The sequence below is a fragment of the Apis cerana genome, linkage group LG1 (genome assembly GCF_029169275.1).
Source record: "Apis cerana isolate GH-2021 linkage group LG1, AcerK_1.0, whole genome shotgun sequence".
NCBI lineage: Eukaryota > Metazoa > Arthropoda > Insecta > Hymenoptera > Apidae > Apis > Apis cerana.
The window spans coordinates 8,694,624-8,712,745 of record NC_083852.1 but is presented as its reverse complement, the minus strand read 5'-3'; the positions used below and the strand labels follow the sequence as shown (position 1 = coordinate 8,712,745).

At 28.8% G+C, this 18,122-nt stretch overlaps 2 protein-coding genes across 4 annotated transcripts; one reads left to right on the top strand and one right to left on the bottom strand.

Moving 5' to 3' along the window:
- The first annotated feature begins 51 nt into the window (after positions 1–51).
- LOC108002572 (putative pyridoxal-dependent decarboxylase domain-containing protein 2) lies at positions 52–4,366 on the top strand. 2 transcript variants are annotated; one of them, XM_017064323.3, is made up of 10 exons: positions 52–771; positions 893–1,078; positions 1,391–1,804; positions 1,895–2,176; positions 2,268–2,330; positions 2,451–2,687; positions 2,752–3,096; positions 3,167–3,452; positions 3,534–3,791; positions 3,869–4,366. In XM_017064323.3, exons 1-10 carry the CDS (start codon positions 706–708, stop codon positions 4,117–4,119), a joined length of 2,388 nt encoding a protein of 795 aa, XP_016919812.1. In that variant the 5' UTR covers positions 52–705; the 3' UTR covers positions 4,120–4,366. The 2 variants fall into 2 exon arrangements, with proteins under 2 accessions (XP_016919812.1, XP_016919810.1); XM_017064321.3 differs by having other exon boundaries at positions 2,259–2,330.
- A 1,252-nt stretch (positions 4,367–5,618) lies between these two features.
- LOC108002555 (protein tweety) lies at positions 5,619–17,501 on the bottom strand. 2 transcript variants are annotated; one of them, XM_062082244.1, is made up of 8 exons: positions 17,206–17,501; positions 16,872–17,144; positions 15,689–16,023; positions 14,872–15,303; positions 14,589–14,690; positions 14,275–14,517; positions 12,962–13,155; positions 5,619–12,870 (listed from the first exon to the last, which is right to left on the bottom strand). In XM_062082244.1, the coding sequence occupies exons 2-7, from the start codon at positions 16,908–16,910 to the stop codon at positions 12,984–12,986; spliced, it is 1,323 nt and encodes a 440-aa protein (XP_061938228.1). In that variant the 5' UTR covers positions 16,911–17,144; positions 17,206–17,501; the 3' UTR covers positions 5,619–12,870; positions 12,962–12,983. The 2 variants fall into 2 exon arrangements, with proteins under 2 accessions (XP_061938228.1, XP_061938230.1); XM_062082246.1 differs by lacking the exons at positions 16,872–17,144; positions 17,206–17,501 and adding an exon at positions 16,099–16,307.
- Between the last annotated feature and the right edge of the window lie 621 nt (positions 17,502–18,122).

Sequence of the window (18,122 nt, the reverse complement as noted above, 5' to 3'; positions counted from 1 at the left end):
GTAATATAACAGAATATAATAAAATATTAAATTTTTTATATCTTATTATTTTTTATATTTTAATAAGGAATATATATATATTTTATAAACAATTATTGTATTTTTAAATAATAGTTTGAATCACTTATAAAAATCTTTATATAAAAATCATAATAAAATAAAAAATCTGTATTCTTTGAAGTTTATTAATTCAATTTTATCAATTAATTTTTAATTTATTTTAAAATATTTATAAATAATAAAGTCCAAAATAATGATAATTGAAAAACATTTAATCATTAGTAAAGATTTTTTTTGTTTAAGTTTTTTTATATAATTAATTAACATTTCATTAATATTTTTTAAAATTAAAACATTTAAATTAAAAACACATGTGTATGATAATCCATTTGATATGCAAAATATATTTCTGTTAATCAACGAATTGAACAATTGGCGCTGCGATAACAACTATATAGATAAAATAAGGGCCGTATCAACTATGTCTACTTTTTCTTATTTTGCTATTTAATATAAAAAAAAAATAAATATAAAATGCTAATTATTTAAGAAATGTAACATTTCTAATATATATATATATTTACATATATATATATACATAAAATCTATTTTTATTTAGAGAGAAAATAAAAAATTTTTTTATTAGTATGGACATAAATAGAATATGGATTGTGACGCTACTGTGCCACGACGACTATTGCCACGATGGCCGAAGAGACTGACACAAACGATAAAACGACGATGGAAAGTATAGCGCAAAATATACTCGAGGTTCGTGTCAGCCGTGATCAGGACAGTGCGTGATAACGTAATAGTGCCTTTCGAAGTGTCGAAAGAAATCCTGGTACTAACAACACGTTATTATTCCGAACTTTTTCGGTCATTTTGACAGGTCAGTACCGGAGGTGGGTCTGCATCGAACGAAGTAGCCGCATTAGAGTTTCAAGCTTCACAGGTAATATCGAGGCTCGAGGAAGCTGTAGAGAGGGCAGCCGACGGTGGCGGTACCACATGGAACAATCCTTCCGGATTTCTTTCACAGCCAAAAACTTCTGATGAGATATTAACTTTAATTCAGGTAAATATAGCGCTAGCAGAAATCATTGATTGACAACTATTGGTTGTTTCTCTAAGATTTACGAATTGATTGGTTGATACTATTATGATCATGCTACTACCAATCACATGATTGTATGATTGTTGCGGTTGATTATTCTTATAGAATTATAAGTTGGCGGTTTTTTTAAAATATTTAACATTAATATAATCATTCAAAAGTATAAAAAAATTGATAATAAAACAAAATTTAATAATACAAAGTTAAAATTTAATAATACAAAGTTAGAATTAGAATTATATTTTATGGAAAATCTTAAAATTTATATTACAGGATTTGGTAATTCACGAAGATGCTCCACAATCTGTTAAAGATGGTTCAACAGAAACGGCAACAAGTCAAGTAACTACTTTGCCAACATTAACCGAGCCAGCAAAATTAGCTTTAATCGCACATACTATATCCGCGTATGCGCTTGCACTTCCAAAATCCCATGCTCAGAGACTAGCTGGCCGATTAGCTGCAGATACAACTAGATGGCTAAGTCATATTTTCCGTTTCGTCGATTGTGCCTCTTCATTTCATGAGGATCATTTGGAAGGTTTGGTCAGAGTGACCAGATTGGCTCTACATCGAAAATATCCTCGATATATGGAAGAAGGTTTTACTGCACTTGCAGCTTCTCCACCTTTAATTTACAGTTCTGTGGCTGCACCTTTAGGAGTTGTTCAACATTTGTGCAAACAAGTACAAAAACTTATAATTTATAATTTAAAAGAATACAGTAATTGTAAATTTTGTGAACTTTTAATTATAAATCTTTATTATAATTTTTAGCTTTCTTTGCCACTCCATTGTGTAAGGCCCATTCCCCATAACACAATGTTTGGATCGCGATATAGCATGGATGTATCAGCTTTAGAACGCAGACTTGCAGAAGATACACAATCAAATAATGTGACACCACTTCTAGTATTAGCGGAAGGAGGCTCAGTTTTAACAGGACATTGCGATAATATTGCTAGATTACGTGCAATTTGTGATAAATATAATGTTTGGCTTCATCTTAGAGGTCATTCTTTAGCTGCATTAGCATTGAATAATTCTGCAAAAGATTTGGTGTGTTCATATCTAAGATTTATTTTATCTTATTTTTTTTTATATATTAAAAATATGTAATAAGAATGTTTTTGAATTTCAGCCTTCTAAGATTGCAGATAGTGTTACATTACCTCTTGGTATATGGCTTGGTATACCATCTTTGCCAGTAGTTGTATCCTTTTAATATGTATATATTTGATTAAAAAATCGTTTATATATATCGTTTATATAATATTATGAAAATATGTATGCTAAAAATTGTATACTAAATTTCTTCTTAATGTATACATAGACATTATATAGATTAACGGATACAAAAGGCGGTCGTCCAACTACAAGAGATACAACTTTATCTTTAGTGTCAGGTTTAATGACCGATTCATTGTCAAGACGTTTACCAACTTTACCATTATGGACTACATTACAAGTGTTAGGTAGAGATGGTGTACATAATAGATTGAAGAGATGTTTCTTGGCTGTGGAAGAATTGTACAATAAAATTAAGAAATTTTCTTGTATAAGGATATTGGTAATATATCTAATAACATCCTGTTTTAAAAAAGTTTCAATTTGTATCATAATTCATTTTGTAGAGTCAACCACCTGGAGGTGAAACAGGATCCTATACTATAAATGAGCTTCTAACAAATCCAGTGAACAATCCTCAGTTGTTTGAAGCTGTTGCTAGCGCATTAGTATTTCAATTTGTGCCTGCAGATAGAGATCCGCAAACAACAGAACGCGTTCCTCCTTATTATGATAAATTAAATTCCTGGTTAGGTCAAATTCTCCAAAGAGACATCGAAAATGTACAAATAGAGTTATGTGAAATAGAACATCATGGTATTGCAATTCGTATTTGTCCTCTAGAAAATCCAGAACAACCTCCTTCAACTGAAGACATAGATAATGTAATAGCTTGTTTGGAACAACAGATAGTAAGTTTATTTTAAATACGAATATATAATTAATATTTCAATAATTATATTGTTATCATTTATTTAACAGGAAATATTACAAGCAACAGTTGAACATAAAGCAACATTCGTGCGATTAGTTTCAGAAAATGATTCTTTACATTTAGTAGAAATGCCTGGTTGGGCAGGTTTAGGTGGTGTTCGATATGCTCCTCCTACTTGGATTCATGTCATGACTGACCAAGCAAAAGAAGAACTGAATAGATTAAACACGCAATTAGTTGAAGCTTTACGAAATACGGATGCGGCATTTTCTCTAGGAGAAGGAGCCGATGGCTTAGCTTGTGTACGATTTGGAATGGTTACACAAGATACAGGTAAGCAAAAATTTATACTTTTTATTCCTAATTAAATTATTGTTATTTAAAATAAAAACTTAAAATAAATTTTTTCTATAGATGTAGCCGAATTATTATCTTTAGTTTTACAAGTTGGCCAAGAAGTGGAAGCTAGTTCTAAATTATTGGACACTATATCTGAAGTAGTGAAAAGAGGTATTGAAGCTGCGCAGACAGATTTGGAAAGAGAAAACGCTGAAAAATTATGGCAAGAAGGTATTCTTAGACATGTGCCTGTTGTGGGAACTTTTGTTAATTGGTGGAGTCCTCCCTCGAAAGAGACTGGGGTTCGTGGACGCAGTTTAAATTTACAAGCTGGTACATACTTATACGAATTAAAACTTTAAATATGAAGTCATAGTGAATTAATTCGATAAAATTTCATTGAAATACAGGAGTTGTTGAAAGTACAGAAAATATTTATAAGTATCATATGCAATTACAACCTAATTCTACGGTAATCAATGGATCTGGTGCCAGAACTCCGCCACAACCTCTTGTACAGACTCCTGTTGGCGCGAGCAGTCAAAGTCATAGTCGTTCATCAAGCCATTCTAGTTTGCAGAGTGGGAAAAGTATTTCTGTGATCACAAATACTACCTCTCACCCGCAGGTAAAAGAAGAATCGGGCGAGGTAAAGTCGTAGTAAATATTAAATGACACAGTTAATCTGCAGAAAATTCAGTTCAATAATTTCAAGTTTACGAACTTGGCAAAGGAATAATGCTCTAGGTGAAACGTTCGAATGTTTCCGGTAGAAGCTATCCTTTACATTTGCAGAGCACAGCAAAAAAATTAGTATCCCTAAAGCATTGAAGAGCTTCAAAAGTCGACAAAGATAAAGATATGCTGTTCTCTCTTTCGTTCTTTCCACAATAAACTATTTTACGCTACTTTTTTTCTGTCATTTTATATCAATCGTATTATTTTTTTTCTTTTTCACCTATTTCTATCATTCTCATCATGATTCAGTTTCACTTGAAAGTCTATCAAATATGGCTTGTGTACTTATTAGACTGATAATAAGATGTTGCTTTTATCCTGAGTTTATTTGATAAAAAGTATTAACTGTTTGTATTTTATTAAAGTATTTCTCTAAGTATTTCCATAGCACAATATTTAGAAATATATTTTATTATGTTCATGATATAACTTTAAATAATTATTTTTAAGTTTTAGTTAGTTAAATGAGTATCAATATTACAATATAAAATTAAATAAACTAAATAATAGGCTAATTAAATTTTCAAGAACAGTGTTTTACACCGACTTTATGTGCACATAAATTCTGAATAAATTTTCCATCAAATTTCCACTATTTTTTTAATTTTTATTTTCCAAACAATGTTCTTGCATTTATAATGAATGAGACGATTTTTTTTTATAAAGCACAAAATATATTAATAATGAATACTAAAAAACTGGATTTATAAATTCATGATCGCTTCAAACATTAAAAAAAATATTATATAAGTATTAAATTTATTTCAAAAAGCTAAGCTTTTTTAAAATTACAACGAATTGTATAAAAAAAGAAAAAATCAGAACAATGTTCCGATTTAAACAATAACCAAAGAGATATAAATTTACATTTCAAACGATTCGAATTGTTATTATATAATAATATATAATTTACAACCGAATAAGAATTTTATCAGTTTAAGAGAAAACATAAAAAAGATGTTCACATTACTATAGTATACTCAGTAAATTGTTAATAGATACATTGAATAAAAAGAAATTAAACTGTATGTATATTTATGTACCAAATTGTTGTAATAATGTATTACAATCCAATAAATGATTGAAGAATAATACAGTAAAATCTTTAAATACTTAAAAAAAATTAAATTTTAATATGATTATTGTTTTTTATTTCAAAATTAAGAAACATTATAAATTAAAAAAATTATAAGAAGTAAATAGATATTTTTAATACATATTTATTAACATAGAATTAAAAATTATGTATGTGATTTTGAAATAGAGAATGTTACATAAAATTTTTAATTTAAAATTATAATTTTTAACATATTTTTTTAACATATATCCTGATAAATAAAATTTAAAATAAATTCCATACTTTTTATGTAAAAATATAAAATAATATACATATACTAAGTATAATAGTTGAATATACACAAATGGATCTTATGTTTTTTTATTTTTTTTTTTTCTTAATATTTGTGTTACCATTACAATAGGAGGAATTAAGTCTGGAATATGGCAATTAGACGTAATTCGCAATGCACAAAAACAGTATCGATTAACGAGTTTCATTTTACTCTTATATATGCCTCTTAAAGAATTCTTTTTATAATACACGCTTGAAAATGCTTTTTTCTGCGCGTACAAAAACACCATAGAAATCTTACACAAAATCTTGATAGCCTCTGCACACTTTGTGAATAAATGTCTTTTACACGTCGAGAGAGAAAAAATGAAAAAGCAAAGAATAATATCTCTACTTTTGCGAATTAATATTTAAAGACTCAAAGATCTCAGTTACACTTTCTTTTTTTGGTTAAATGAATGAATTTATTTATTGATGTATATATAACGATCGCAAATTTGTTGTTTTTGATAAAGTATATATGTATCTTAAACTATATAGTGTGTAATTTGTAGTCAATTTTTTCAATGGATCGATTTTGAGAGAATATGAGATATAAAACGATAATTTACTATACGTTATTAATCAATTAAGTGCTTCAATATTCAATAGATGAGAAATATTTCAGAAGTTAATGCATAATTTTATATTTATTATAAAAATTTGATTTATGAAATCTTACACGCTGTATAGTCTATTATACAAAATGAATTCATCTGATGTATATTTCAAATGAGATTAAAATAAAAGAGATTTTTAGATTTCTGTGATTATTCGAAATAACAATTCTTATTTAAATTTACATAAATATAACTTTAAGAAATTTCAATTTTAATTAAATGAATTTTTTTAAAACAAAAGTATATTAATATTTATTTTTTTATTTTTAAATTTATTGAAACTATCATTAAAATATTTTGTGTAAAGAAAATACGCACATACCAGTAGGACATATTTACATCGTTTGGAAGCGTTATTTTTTAAGAATTGATTAACGAAATTTGAATATTCATTATGAAATCAGTTTCGAAAAATTAGCTTTTGCGATAATCGAAGCATTTTGTTCAATAATCTTGAGATTTCATTTATTTTTTCCTCTTATTATCTAACTTTTAAACATTTTTAATTAAATTAATGAAAAAGTTTTATAGGCCAGACCAATGCACCAATTAGAGAAACTTTTTACGTTCTATATCCGTACATTTCCATCTCATATATATATATATATATATAAGGAAAAGTTGGATAAAGCTGAGATAAATATTTATGTAAATCAAATAGAGTATCCATATTTTTTCATGATAAGAACTATGATATGCAATTAAAATGCATGGCATATATGAATTAATTTCAATTTGTTTTATAATATATAATATATGAATTGACGTATGGTAATTTTTTTGTAAAAAATTTTAATCAATGTTAATAGTGAAGAATACAACATTTTAAAATGTTAAGTAAATAAAAATAACTTTTTTAATTAATTTTTAAATACTAAAAACAAAAATTTTTTTTATTAAAAAAACTAATTTTATATGATTGTTTCTTTTATGTTGTGTAGGATTCTTTTTATCTTTTATTTTTTTGTTAGAATAAAAGATATATTCAGTATTCTGCTTTATCCTACTCTCCCTTATATTAGCGCTTCTGAAAATAATTAATTTTCTCTCTCCTTCTTTTTTATCATACACACACACATTCGCATACATACATATTTTCTCTCTATCTCTGTCTTTCCCTCTTTTTTCATTTTTCATGCAATTACCATATCAAAATCATGCAAAAATGAAATGTAGTTGTACTCATCGGAAAAAGTAGTTTTCAATTTCATCTCGCACAGATTTTTGTTCGATAAGATGATATAAATTGACAAATAATTAAAATCAAAGTTCTATCAAGAATCTTTTAGATTCTATATATATTTAGAATTTATCGATATTTCCAATCTCTTTCGTGAATTTGTATTGATCGTTTTTCTTCTTTTCTTTAAGGATGAGAATTCTCAGATTTTTATATCAAATTGCAAATCGAACATTTGAAAATATATTTTCTGTGCAAGATAATTTTTTCTTTTATAATACAATCCTCTTTATATGCCTTGGATTGTTAATAACATCTTTTTAGAAGAATTTTTGTAAATTCGGAGAATACTGTATTGATCCCGTTTGCGCGTTTCTTTAACAGTCTTGAACGACAGAGACGAAAGTTCAAGGTTTTTCTTTCAACTATTTCACGTTGACCGTGTTTATAGTATCCCTTAATATTGTTTTTTTCATTGCTCCCTACTGATTACTAAAAATTATATATATTTTTATTACTTGTATTATATTAAATTTTAAAATAATATTCACTTTTCTCAATATTGATACAATGGAATCAAATACATGGATACAAATCAATTTTATTTTAAAATTATTTGATTATATTATATATTTATTGATTATTACAAAACATTTTTTTATTAATTAATAAATTATTGCATTTAGAAAATAGAATATAAGAGAATATAAAAGAGAATATAAGGAAGAAAAGAAAACATATATTGCTATATACTGCTATATAAAAGTCTCCTTCTCTATAAATATAAAATATAAAAAGTTATTTATTAATCGATCCCACCATATCAATTGAGACTTAGAAGGGATATTGTAAACCATGTCAACATCGACTCATATTCCGCGTCAAATATTCGAGATTACCAAGTTTACTTAAAATCTAAAAATAGTGGGGAAAATTAATTCGAATTAATTCGAATCCAAAGATTTTCCCCTACCAGTTAAACACTTCATCATTAATAATTAATTAGCAATAAGATAGCGAAATACAATATTTCAAGAAATAGCGAACTTTCCTATAAAAAATGTTCGAAAAATTGAGCTGCGTGAGAAAATTTGGCAAGAAACTCTGTCATGTGTAATTGCGGACAAAGTCGAAAAGAAAAACCTTTTTTTTTACTGACTAGGATATTTCTCTTCTTCGATAAATTCAAGGAAACGAAATACGCACACGCACGCACGCACGCACTCTTTTTCTCTCTCTCTTTCTCTCTCTCTTTCTCTATTCTGTTTCTATTTCGTTTCCGGTCTCGTTCGTCGATTTGATCTTAAGATTATATTCAATTAACAGCTAAATCTATGTATCGCTATGTTCTAAAATGCGCTATGATCGCTCCATTTTCTTTTCACTTTAATAAATATTACAACTATGTACAATGATCAAACGTGTTTATACCTAATCATGCTTTTTCTACCTACACCGTTTCCATGCTCGTTGCAAATAGTGAACATAAAATTGTATTCTCTTGTCTTTCTAAATATCTTTAATATTGTGAAGACGATAATAAACGAATAATAAAAAATTTTTTTAGCTATAGCGCCTCTTTCTTTCATTGCTCTTCTTCATTTCTTTAGTTAAGAAAAAAAATAATTATTGGAAAAACGAAAACGGTAGAGGAGAACGGTATCTCTGTGTAAAATTTGTAACATCTAAATTCAAGTTATATCACACGTACATCTTATTTCTTCTTTTTAATGTTTTTTTTTTTCTTTTTTTGTTCATTGTCACATTTCCTCGACAATCTTACACTTATTAATATTATCCCCTATTTACACACTTTTTTCGCTGAATAGGATGCGGAATATAAAGCCGTCCGCTGGTTCGTTGCAGATATTTCATAAACTTGTTTTGAACCCCTTCCATGAGGGGTACATATAACCGTGACAGGAAGACTTTGCGCTCCGCATCTATAATTCAATCTCGATTTTTTCTTTCTTCTATTCGGCTGAAAAAATACCGATTATGAAAACTTCGTTGAGATTGATGAGAATGCCGCTTGTAGAATAATAATATTCCTCTTTGAAGATAAAAAATCTTAAATATTTGAATACTATATAGGGAAAAGATTGTTTCTAAATTAATTCTAAACAATAATAAATTTATTCTAATTGTCGATAAATTATTTTTTCAAATTTTGAACATTTAAATTGTCATTATATTAATTGGAATTCTCATCAATCTATCCTTCGAGTATACCATAAAAAGAGGCTGATTTTATCAACCCGAAGGATACATACACGAAATGCATTTTGGATACTCAATATTGATACATCAGACGATCCTAGAATCTTTGTCTCATATAAAAAATGAAAAAAGATCCGATGTACACAACGCTTGCGCTTTTAACGTGTTTGTACTTAAAAACGTATGCTTGCCTGAGTATTGGCAAAATTTCTTACTTTTTTTTTTATTATTCCGTCTTGTGACGATTATTGTTACATTTTTCATTTCACTTAATCGAATTGATGCATCTCGAGATAAAAATTCACGGATGCTCATCGTTTCACTAAGAACTTTAAATATTAACGTTGATAAATATACATATATATATATATACAAAGTATTAATATATTCGCAGAATAACTTTTGAAAATTCTAGAGATTCAAAGCAAACACAAGTTGGTACACAAAAATGTAAATTGGTAACAGAGATAGAGATTTTAATTTAATAAATAAGTCTCAATCAACATTTTTATTTATACACCAATTTTGTGTTTATTTCGGCTTCTAAAATCAATTTTTCAAAAGTGTTTCACGAGTTATATGAATACTTTGCATTTATATCATTCGTTTTGTAATTCGTGCGGTAACTTCTTATATCAATGTATATATATCTCGTGTAAAATGTTTACTGAAATGCTTCACTGATAAATCAATGATAAATTCGTTTCGCGTTTTCTTCGATAAAAAGTATAAAAAAGTATATAAAAGTTGTGTCGTGTGGAATATCATTGCATTCGATATAATCGCCTTATAATTTATATAAAAAGTTGTTTCAAAAATGTCACTTCTATAGATTAGTATAATATGATGAATTAAGAGTAACTAAAATATTAATAAGTTAAATGATTTTGTAGGCAAGTAAGAACGCAATTAGCATAAAAAGATTGCTTAAGAGAATGCAGTAGGCCACGAGTAAAAATTAATGGCATAAATTATCTTGATAAAAATTAAATATTCGAATAAAAAACAAAAAAAAAAATTTTTCAATATCTTCAAAAATGGCTGAATAAAAAAATGAATGAATTTTCTTCGCATCTTATTATTAGGCGATTTAAACATATTAATATGTGTATAATTGTGCTATATTGTGTCATTTTAATGAAAACAAATGATTAACAAGCAGTAATAAATATGGCAATGATGATTTTGTTTCAACTTTCTAGTTTGTATAACATACTTATATGCAATAATTATTTACGGAATAAATTAACGGAAAATAATAATAATAATTATTATTATACATGATATACATTATAAAATCTTGGATATAAAAGATATTCCAGATTTTAATTTTTATTTTAGAGAAATCAAGTAAAAAAAGAATTATACTCTACTAATATTTTGAAATTCTTATAAAAAAATCTATATAATAAAAGAATTAGATATTAGAATTATAATAGAAAAATGGAAAGTATAAAAGAAAAAAGGATTTTATAAAATTGTTTTCTCTTTTTTCTTTTTTTTTTTACGAATATCGAACTTCAATAAAATTATAAGGTGATGCAAGAAATGAGATGTAAGCTATGAAACGATTTCAGAAATTCCTTATCATATTTTTCAAAAAAGATAATTGATAAAAAAAATAAAGATAAAAAGAAAAATAAAGATTTTTAAAATAATTATTAAAACTTTAAGAAAAATATTTAAACTAAAACAAAAAATTTTATTGTAAGAGATAAGGAAATAAAATAGAGAAATAATAAGCGGTGTTTTAAAAAAACGACGAAGAGAATATAGAAAATATAGAGAATTAATTATTACAGAAATATTATATGGCACATTGCCCTATCAAATTTGAAGAAAAATTGAAAAAAGTAATAAGCAACGAGAAAATTTAGAATTAAAAAATTTCAATTAAGAAATCATCGTAAATGAAATATATCGTAATGAAATAAATGAAGTATAAAAATTTTATAAGTAAATTCTTTGAAGAAAAGGATAATTATAAACATTTTATATTGAATGTAATATTTTTTAACAATATCTTCATTGCGTGATATCATTAATATTTTGAATATTCAATTGTATTATTGAATATTTGTATTATTTAAATTATTAATAATGAAAATATTTTTCAATTATTAATATAAATAAATTCCTTCTTTATCTTCTTTTTATTGTTTTTGGATTTCAATATGAATTTTTATAATGCTGAAAACATCATTCTATTTATTATGAATTCTTCGATTTTAAATTATATTTTGTCCCTATCTTATCTTATTCATATTATTATTTTTATCATTTGTGAAATTGATGAGAAATATTAAATGTGCAAATGTTTATAGTTATAAAAAGATGTTTTTTCTCTTCATCTTTTTTTTTTATTTTTATTTTGATTCCCTCAAAATTTTGAATATCTTTGCAGGAAAACTCTTTACAGTTTCCAGTCTCCATCAATTGTACTCATAAAATGACGACCTTTTGTAAAATCTTACGATTAAACATATATAAATGTTTATGATTCTTATCAAAAGTTACCAAACGATTGAGCCACTTTTCTTCGAGTTTATCATACAAATAAGAATGCATATATCGAAATATGCACATTAATACTTAAAAAAATGTAAAAGGTTTCTAGAAAGAGTCTCTTAAAAAGAATAATTTTGTTTAACGATTTTCAATTTTCTACACACACTCAATGAAAATTTACCAATGAGCTTACATCTGTTATTGAATTGCAAAATTCTTATATAATGGCAGTTTTCATGTGTTTGGTACACGTTTGATTTTACAATTCCGTCACAGCGTACAAATTGGGATCGCTACCCTGTACTTGACTCAACGTTGCCACCGTTGATTTGTTTTCTTGTCTCGATTGTGCTCGATTATACGTTCCATACATATTTGGTACCGCATTATTTTGCGTAGTACCATTGAATTGATTTCTGGTGAAATTTCTATCCAGCGTTCGTACTTGATCTTGCACTTGGTCTTGAATCCGAATGTTTGGTGTCTTATTTCGTACCAGGGATCGAAATTGATTCATATTAGTCTGCGAACGAGACTCAAATTCCCAAGTTGGTTGACTGCTAGGATTTGGTGGTAATGGACGATTCTGATTCCAAGCAGGAGTCGGACCTCTTTTAAGATTCGCTAGATTTTTTGGGTCTAGAGTCTGTGTTTTGCGAGAATCTTGGAAAGTTGCCAGATGAGCAGGTCCATGAGAATTGTGAGACAGGGTACCGGTGAAGGACGCCACACTTGGTGTCCAAGGTGGTTCTCTACCTATGATTTTAATATAAAATTTACATTAAAAAAATTTGAATTTAGAATAATATATATTTTAACTGCTTTTCTTAAAGAATAATAAAATTACCGGGCCCTGCGGGGGCGTGCCCTCAGTAAAAGTCACTAGATTCAAGAGTTTTGCATTGCTTGCTCAAAGTCGCGTACTGGCCAGGTTGATCTCCGAGCCCAGAACGGTGCTCAGCTCGTCCACCTGTCGATTGCTGATTATGCTGAGACGATTTGTGATCCCCTCCTCCTCCGCTCCCGTTAATACCCCCACCTCTGTAAATAGCAAATCGAAACGAACAAAGTTGCAGCATTATCTTTCTCTCAGATGGTTCTCTGATGTCTAATTCCTATCAAGAAAACTCTGCATCATTCGTTCATTTTGTAAAATAATCTAAACACGAACGCTATAATAAGAAAAACACGCGCAAAAGCATACTATCGCTAATATTTCCATAAATGGAAAAAAAGAAAAAAAGAACGAATTCTTTTTCTTGCTTAAACATCGATTAGAAAAAGTAATTAAAAAAAGTTGAAGAATATCTATGAGTATTGAAGAAAATTTGAATTGCCAGAATGCTATAAAAACACCAAAGAGAGAAAATCAAATGATTGTACAGTTATTGTCCTGAGAAACAATTATTTTATTAATTATATTTAATTTATGATTGTTAATTATAATGTCAAATAAATAAATGATTTATTTTCAAAAATAAAAGATCAATAACTGTACTATATTATTTGCAGTATTGCCACCAGAGTGTTGTATACGATTAAAGCGACATTTACACTTAGAATAGTTTCTATCGACATAAATAAGTTATATTATAAATCGTAAAATGAATTGATTCAACACACTGGTAAAAATAGAAAATCAATACATCTCATAAAATTGAATAAAAAATACATCATCTATATAAAGCGAATGATCAAATAAAGATTTGATGTAATATTTAATATCTTTATTAATTAATCAATTTTATGATTCATCCATTTCAAACTTTATATTTTTTTACATTAAATCTTTAATTTGATAATAGTTATGAAAAAGGATCGTATTTAATTTTTTCTTACATCAATTTAATATTTAGAGCAATTATAAATAATATATATCGTAAAATTAAATTCCTTTTTCAATTGCATCATAAAATTAGTTTAAGAAACTGACACAGCTGTTGATGTCCAATCTTTATCGTATTATGTTTTCTAGTCTATAATTATGTTATTTGTGAAATTAAAAAGCAAGTTTAATAATCTGAATTACTTGAATTCATCTTTTTGCTATTTGCTATTTATCTTCTTCAAATTAACTTAAAATCGTGTTTATGTCAGTTTTGTACGATAAAAGTGAACCATAGCTAATAAATGAAACCGAATAAAATTTCATGCACAAACTTTAACATGCTCTCGTGCAGCTGACGTGCTCGAGCAGTCGCAGTAGCGTAGGACGGCGGGGGCGGCGTTAGCAAGAGAGGCTGCTTAATGGTATTTTGAGTGCCATGAGCATTCGGATAAAATACAGAAGGGGCTGTAGGCGGGTACGACCCTTGGCCTCGAAGGGTTCTAGCTGCTATCGCCTGTGAGGCTGCCGATGGCGGTAGATAAGGATCCTGCTCGTCAACTTGATGGTAATCTCTTCTAGAACAAAGCCCTCGTTAATCATACACTGCGTATTACATCCTTTAAGTACATGGACCATGCACACTCACCGTTTTCGAATGTAGATCCAAGTATGAGAGTCCACTCCTACTAATACTGTGAAGAACAATCCTGCGGCTAGGCTGGCCAATAGCATAAAGGTTAATCCATATCTGAGGAATTTCAAAAATTTTTAAGCATCTTTTTAATTATTATTTTACATAAAACATTATACATAATAATTTACATTATTTTCGATTATATTATTTACTTTTTTCCAAACATAATCATATTATTAAACTTTTATTATGTATTATGTATTAAATAACGAATTAAAAATAAGAATATACTTACAATCCTAAATGACACAAGCTCTTCGCGGCATGAACATATTGTTTATGAAGTGGCTTGCAATCAAATAAAGTGGTCAAGCCTGACATAAGCTTGCTCACAGTGTTCACGTCGATCGAAAGGCTATTCAGTTTTGGTTGTAATTGTTGTTCCTTAAACAATTCTAATGCCAACCTGGTCACAGTATTCATATTCTCTTTCATATTGCTGGCTGCGATTTGGCCATCGTTTAATTTATGACTGAATGGATTGCTGCGTGTATTCTCGCAATGCGTATAATATGAAAGAACTTCGGAGGCTAGGGTGGACGGTACCGCTCTGGTTAAATAACCATCTGGGGACACGCAGAGATCACCTAAGGCCACTGAAGTCGCGAGATACAGTGAAGCCATCAGCCAAGAAACTATCACTGCAAATAGACCGAATACGGAGAATCTGAAACAAAACAAAAATAGTTATTCAAATAATTTAATTTATTTAATTTATTTTCATGCTTAAAAATTTTATTTTACATTTGTTTAAATCGATTATTGAATTAATCATGAAATATCATTATAAAAAATTTAATTCAAATAAATGTTTAGAAATAATATACTAAAACTTAATGTTCTTAAATAATAAATAAAATATATTTTTAAAAATCTTACATATGTCAAATTTAACATCTTGAAACCATTTCTGAAATTTACTGATTCAAGTTTACCACTCTTCCCGTTTATAAAAAGAGATAAAAACGTGATTTAAAAAAGTTGAATCCAGTTGGACGACAGAAATCCGATTTTCGCACGGTTTTTGCAAACGATGAAAAAGAAACACATACGTTATGAGAACGCATCTGGAATGTCGTGCAACTCCGACGACTAGCACCACGCAGAGAACGAGAAGCGCGCTGAGAACGGCCATAGTGATGGGCCACCTTAATTGCTCTATTTTCACTGCCATCCCGATTGCGCCGGCCAGGCTGATTCCACTCAGCGGTTTTCGAATTTCGAAGCTCCGGTTCACGGCGATGTTCGTGTTCTGCTTCATGCTCTGCAGCGCAGTCAACAGCAAGCCGAGCATGGTTTTATTGCTGACAGGGGCATCGAATTCATCTCCCAAGGCAGTCAATTGTGGCTGTATCTTCTTTTTTAATATAAGCTCGATGGTGTCGGTCTTGAAAAATAAATATATGGCATAATTTTGTATGATTCGAAGTGTTGATATAATATTTTAATTAAAAGTATTTACTTTTTTATAGCGATTAAATAATTTAAGCAATCCTGTTATATCAATACTTCTAAGATATAATTACTAATTCACTTTCCGAGTTCTTTGAAAATGAAATTAATCTCGTTTACTTGCGATTCGTTAAATTAAGTCCGTCAGATAAAAATCTTTAATTAAAAAATGGAATCCTTGGTGGTTGGAAATCGGATTATTTATCATAAGATGGATCTTCTTTCAGGCTTATTTCAATTACGCTTGTCCGCAAACTTCTCGCTATTCTTGACCTAAATTAAGAACGTGAGTCAAGGTACATTTAAACATAAAAAAAACTAAACCGCAAATTAATTATGAGCAAGTCACAATTTTACTTTTTTCGATTAAAGTATAAACATGAATATATGTACGAATGTATAAATACTAATAAACAAGATGAAATTGATTCCATCCGAGAAGTAATACTAGAAAACATCCAGGACAAGATTTATGACATTAAAGATCAGAAGATAAAATATTTAAAATATCGAATTCCTAAAATTATCTAAAAAATTAATGTCAATTTAATATTCTAATATTAAAATGTGAACACAATTATCATAAATATCTTTTTCACAATCATTTCAAATTTTTCCTATCAGAAATTCAATATATTGATTATTATATTCAACAAGTAATCAATCATATCAATTCAATTTAAACGAGGTAAATATGAATGCCATTTGAAGCGTATTTAATTGGAAGAGGAGAACATTAGAGAGATCAGAATATATAGGCATATTTCGTGAAAGCAAACCAACCTGATTCCGTACACCCATGAGAATACCATCGACGTTCATCGCGGCGGCCACCAATTGCACCAAACCGTTGTGCACATCGTCGTTACCGTAGAGGCCGACGGCAACAGCTCCACTGCAAAGCAACGCCAGGATGGCCAGCGAACACTTCAGCAGGGTTATCGACCTCCTGGGGCGCGGCTTCCGGTCGCAGCATCTCGTTACCAGGTAAACCAGGAGCACCAGCAACGTCAGGATTAACCAAGCTGCGGGGATACTTCCAAGTATCCCGAGGCTCTATTAATTAAAGTTAAACGTTAGTTATCGGAGTACATTTTTAATGAAACTGTTCGCGTACGCCATCTTTTTATCTCGATCTTCGTCTACATCTTCATCTTTATCTCACTTCAATTTTTCTCCCGCCATCTTCATTTTTTCTTCTTATTCCTTTTCTTTATCTTTTTGGCAATTAACGTTCGAGTCAAGTTTCTTTTGACGCGACCGGAAATCTTGAAGTTTAATTAAAATTAAAATCATTGCAATGCGCTTTTTTTCTTTTTCTTTCTTCGTAAAATTTCTTGCGTTAATAGTTTCCTGCTAGAGATCAGAGAAAAGCTTCCCTAACCACTTTCCAATTAATACTTATTTATAGCTATCGTTCATGCGCCTGTACCGTTAATTAACTTGCCTAAAATTCGATTTGCCAAACATACAAAAATTCCAATAGCTATGGAAGATGAATATTGCATCTCACAGGGCACTATGCACAGCTACCTAACCTAAAAGAAATGCGACGCGAACGAGTATTTCTAGTAACTGCATCTTAATGTTTTCTTAATTTCCGAGCTTGATAATGCGAACATTGAACCAAATCGCGACTGATCTCACTGATAAATGCATCTGCTAATCAAATCAATGGCTATATTTGATTGGAACATATTATTAGTAGTGCTATAGATTCGATTCGTTGCTTTTAATTGTGCTAATTTACTACTAACAAACATGTCGAAAAGTGATCTGTATGTAATTTGCGAAAATTGTCACCCGCGCATGCGCATGATTCACGAAAAATGAGTCAGTTGCGCGATCTAAAATGATCGTTGAAAGTATCGCAAATAAATATTTTTGCTTTTTTTTTCATTTTATTCCATTGAAAAACTAATAAGGACAACTTTTCAGAAAGTTATCTCTTCATCAATTTTAGTGAGTTTAGAATATATTGTTAAGAATATTTTTATAATATTTTAAACATTTTCTTTTATATAACCTATAAAT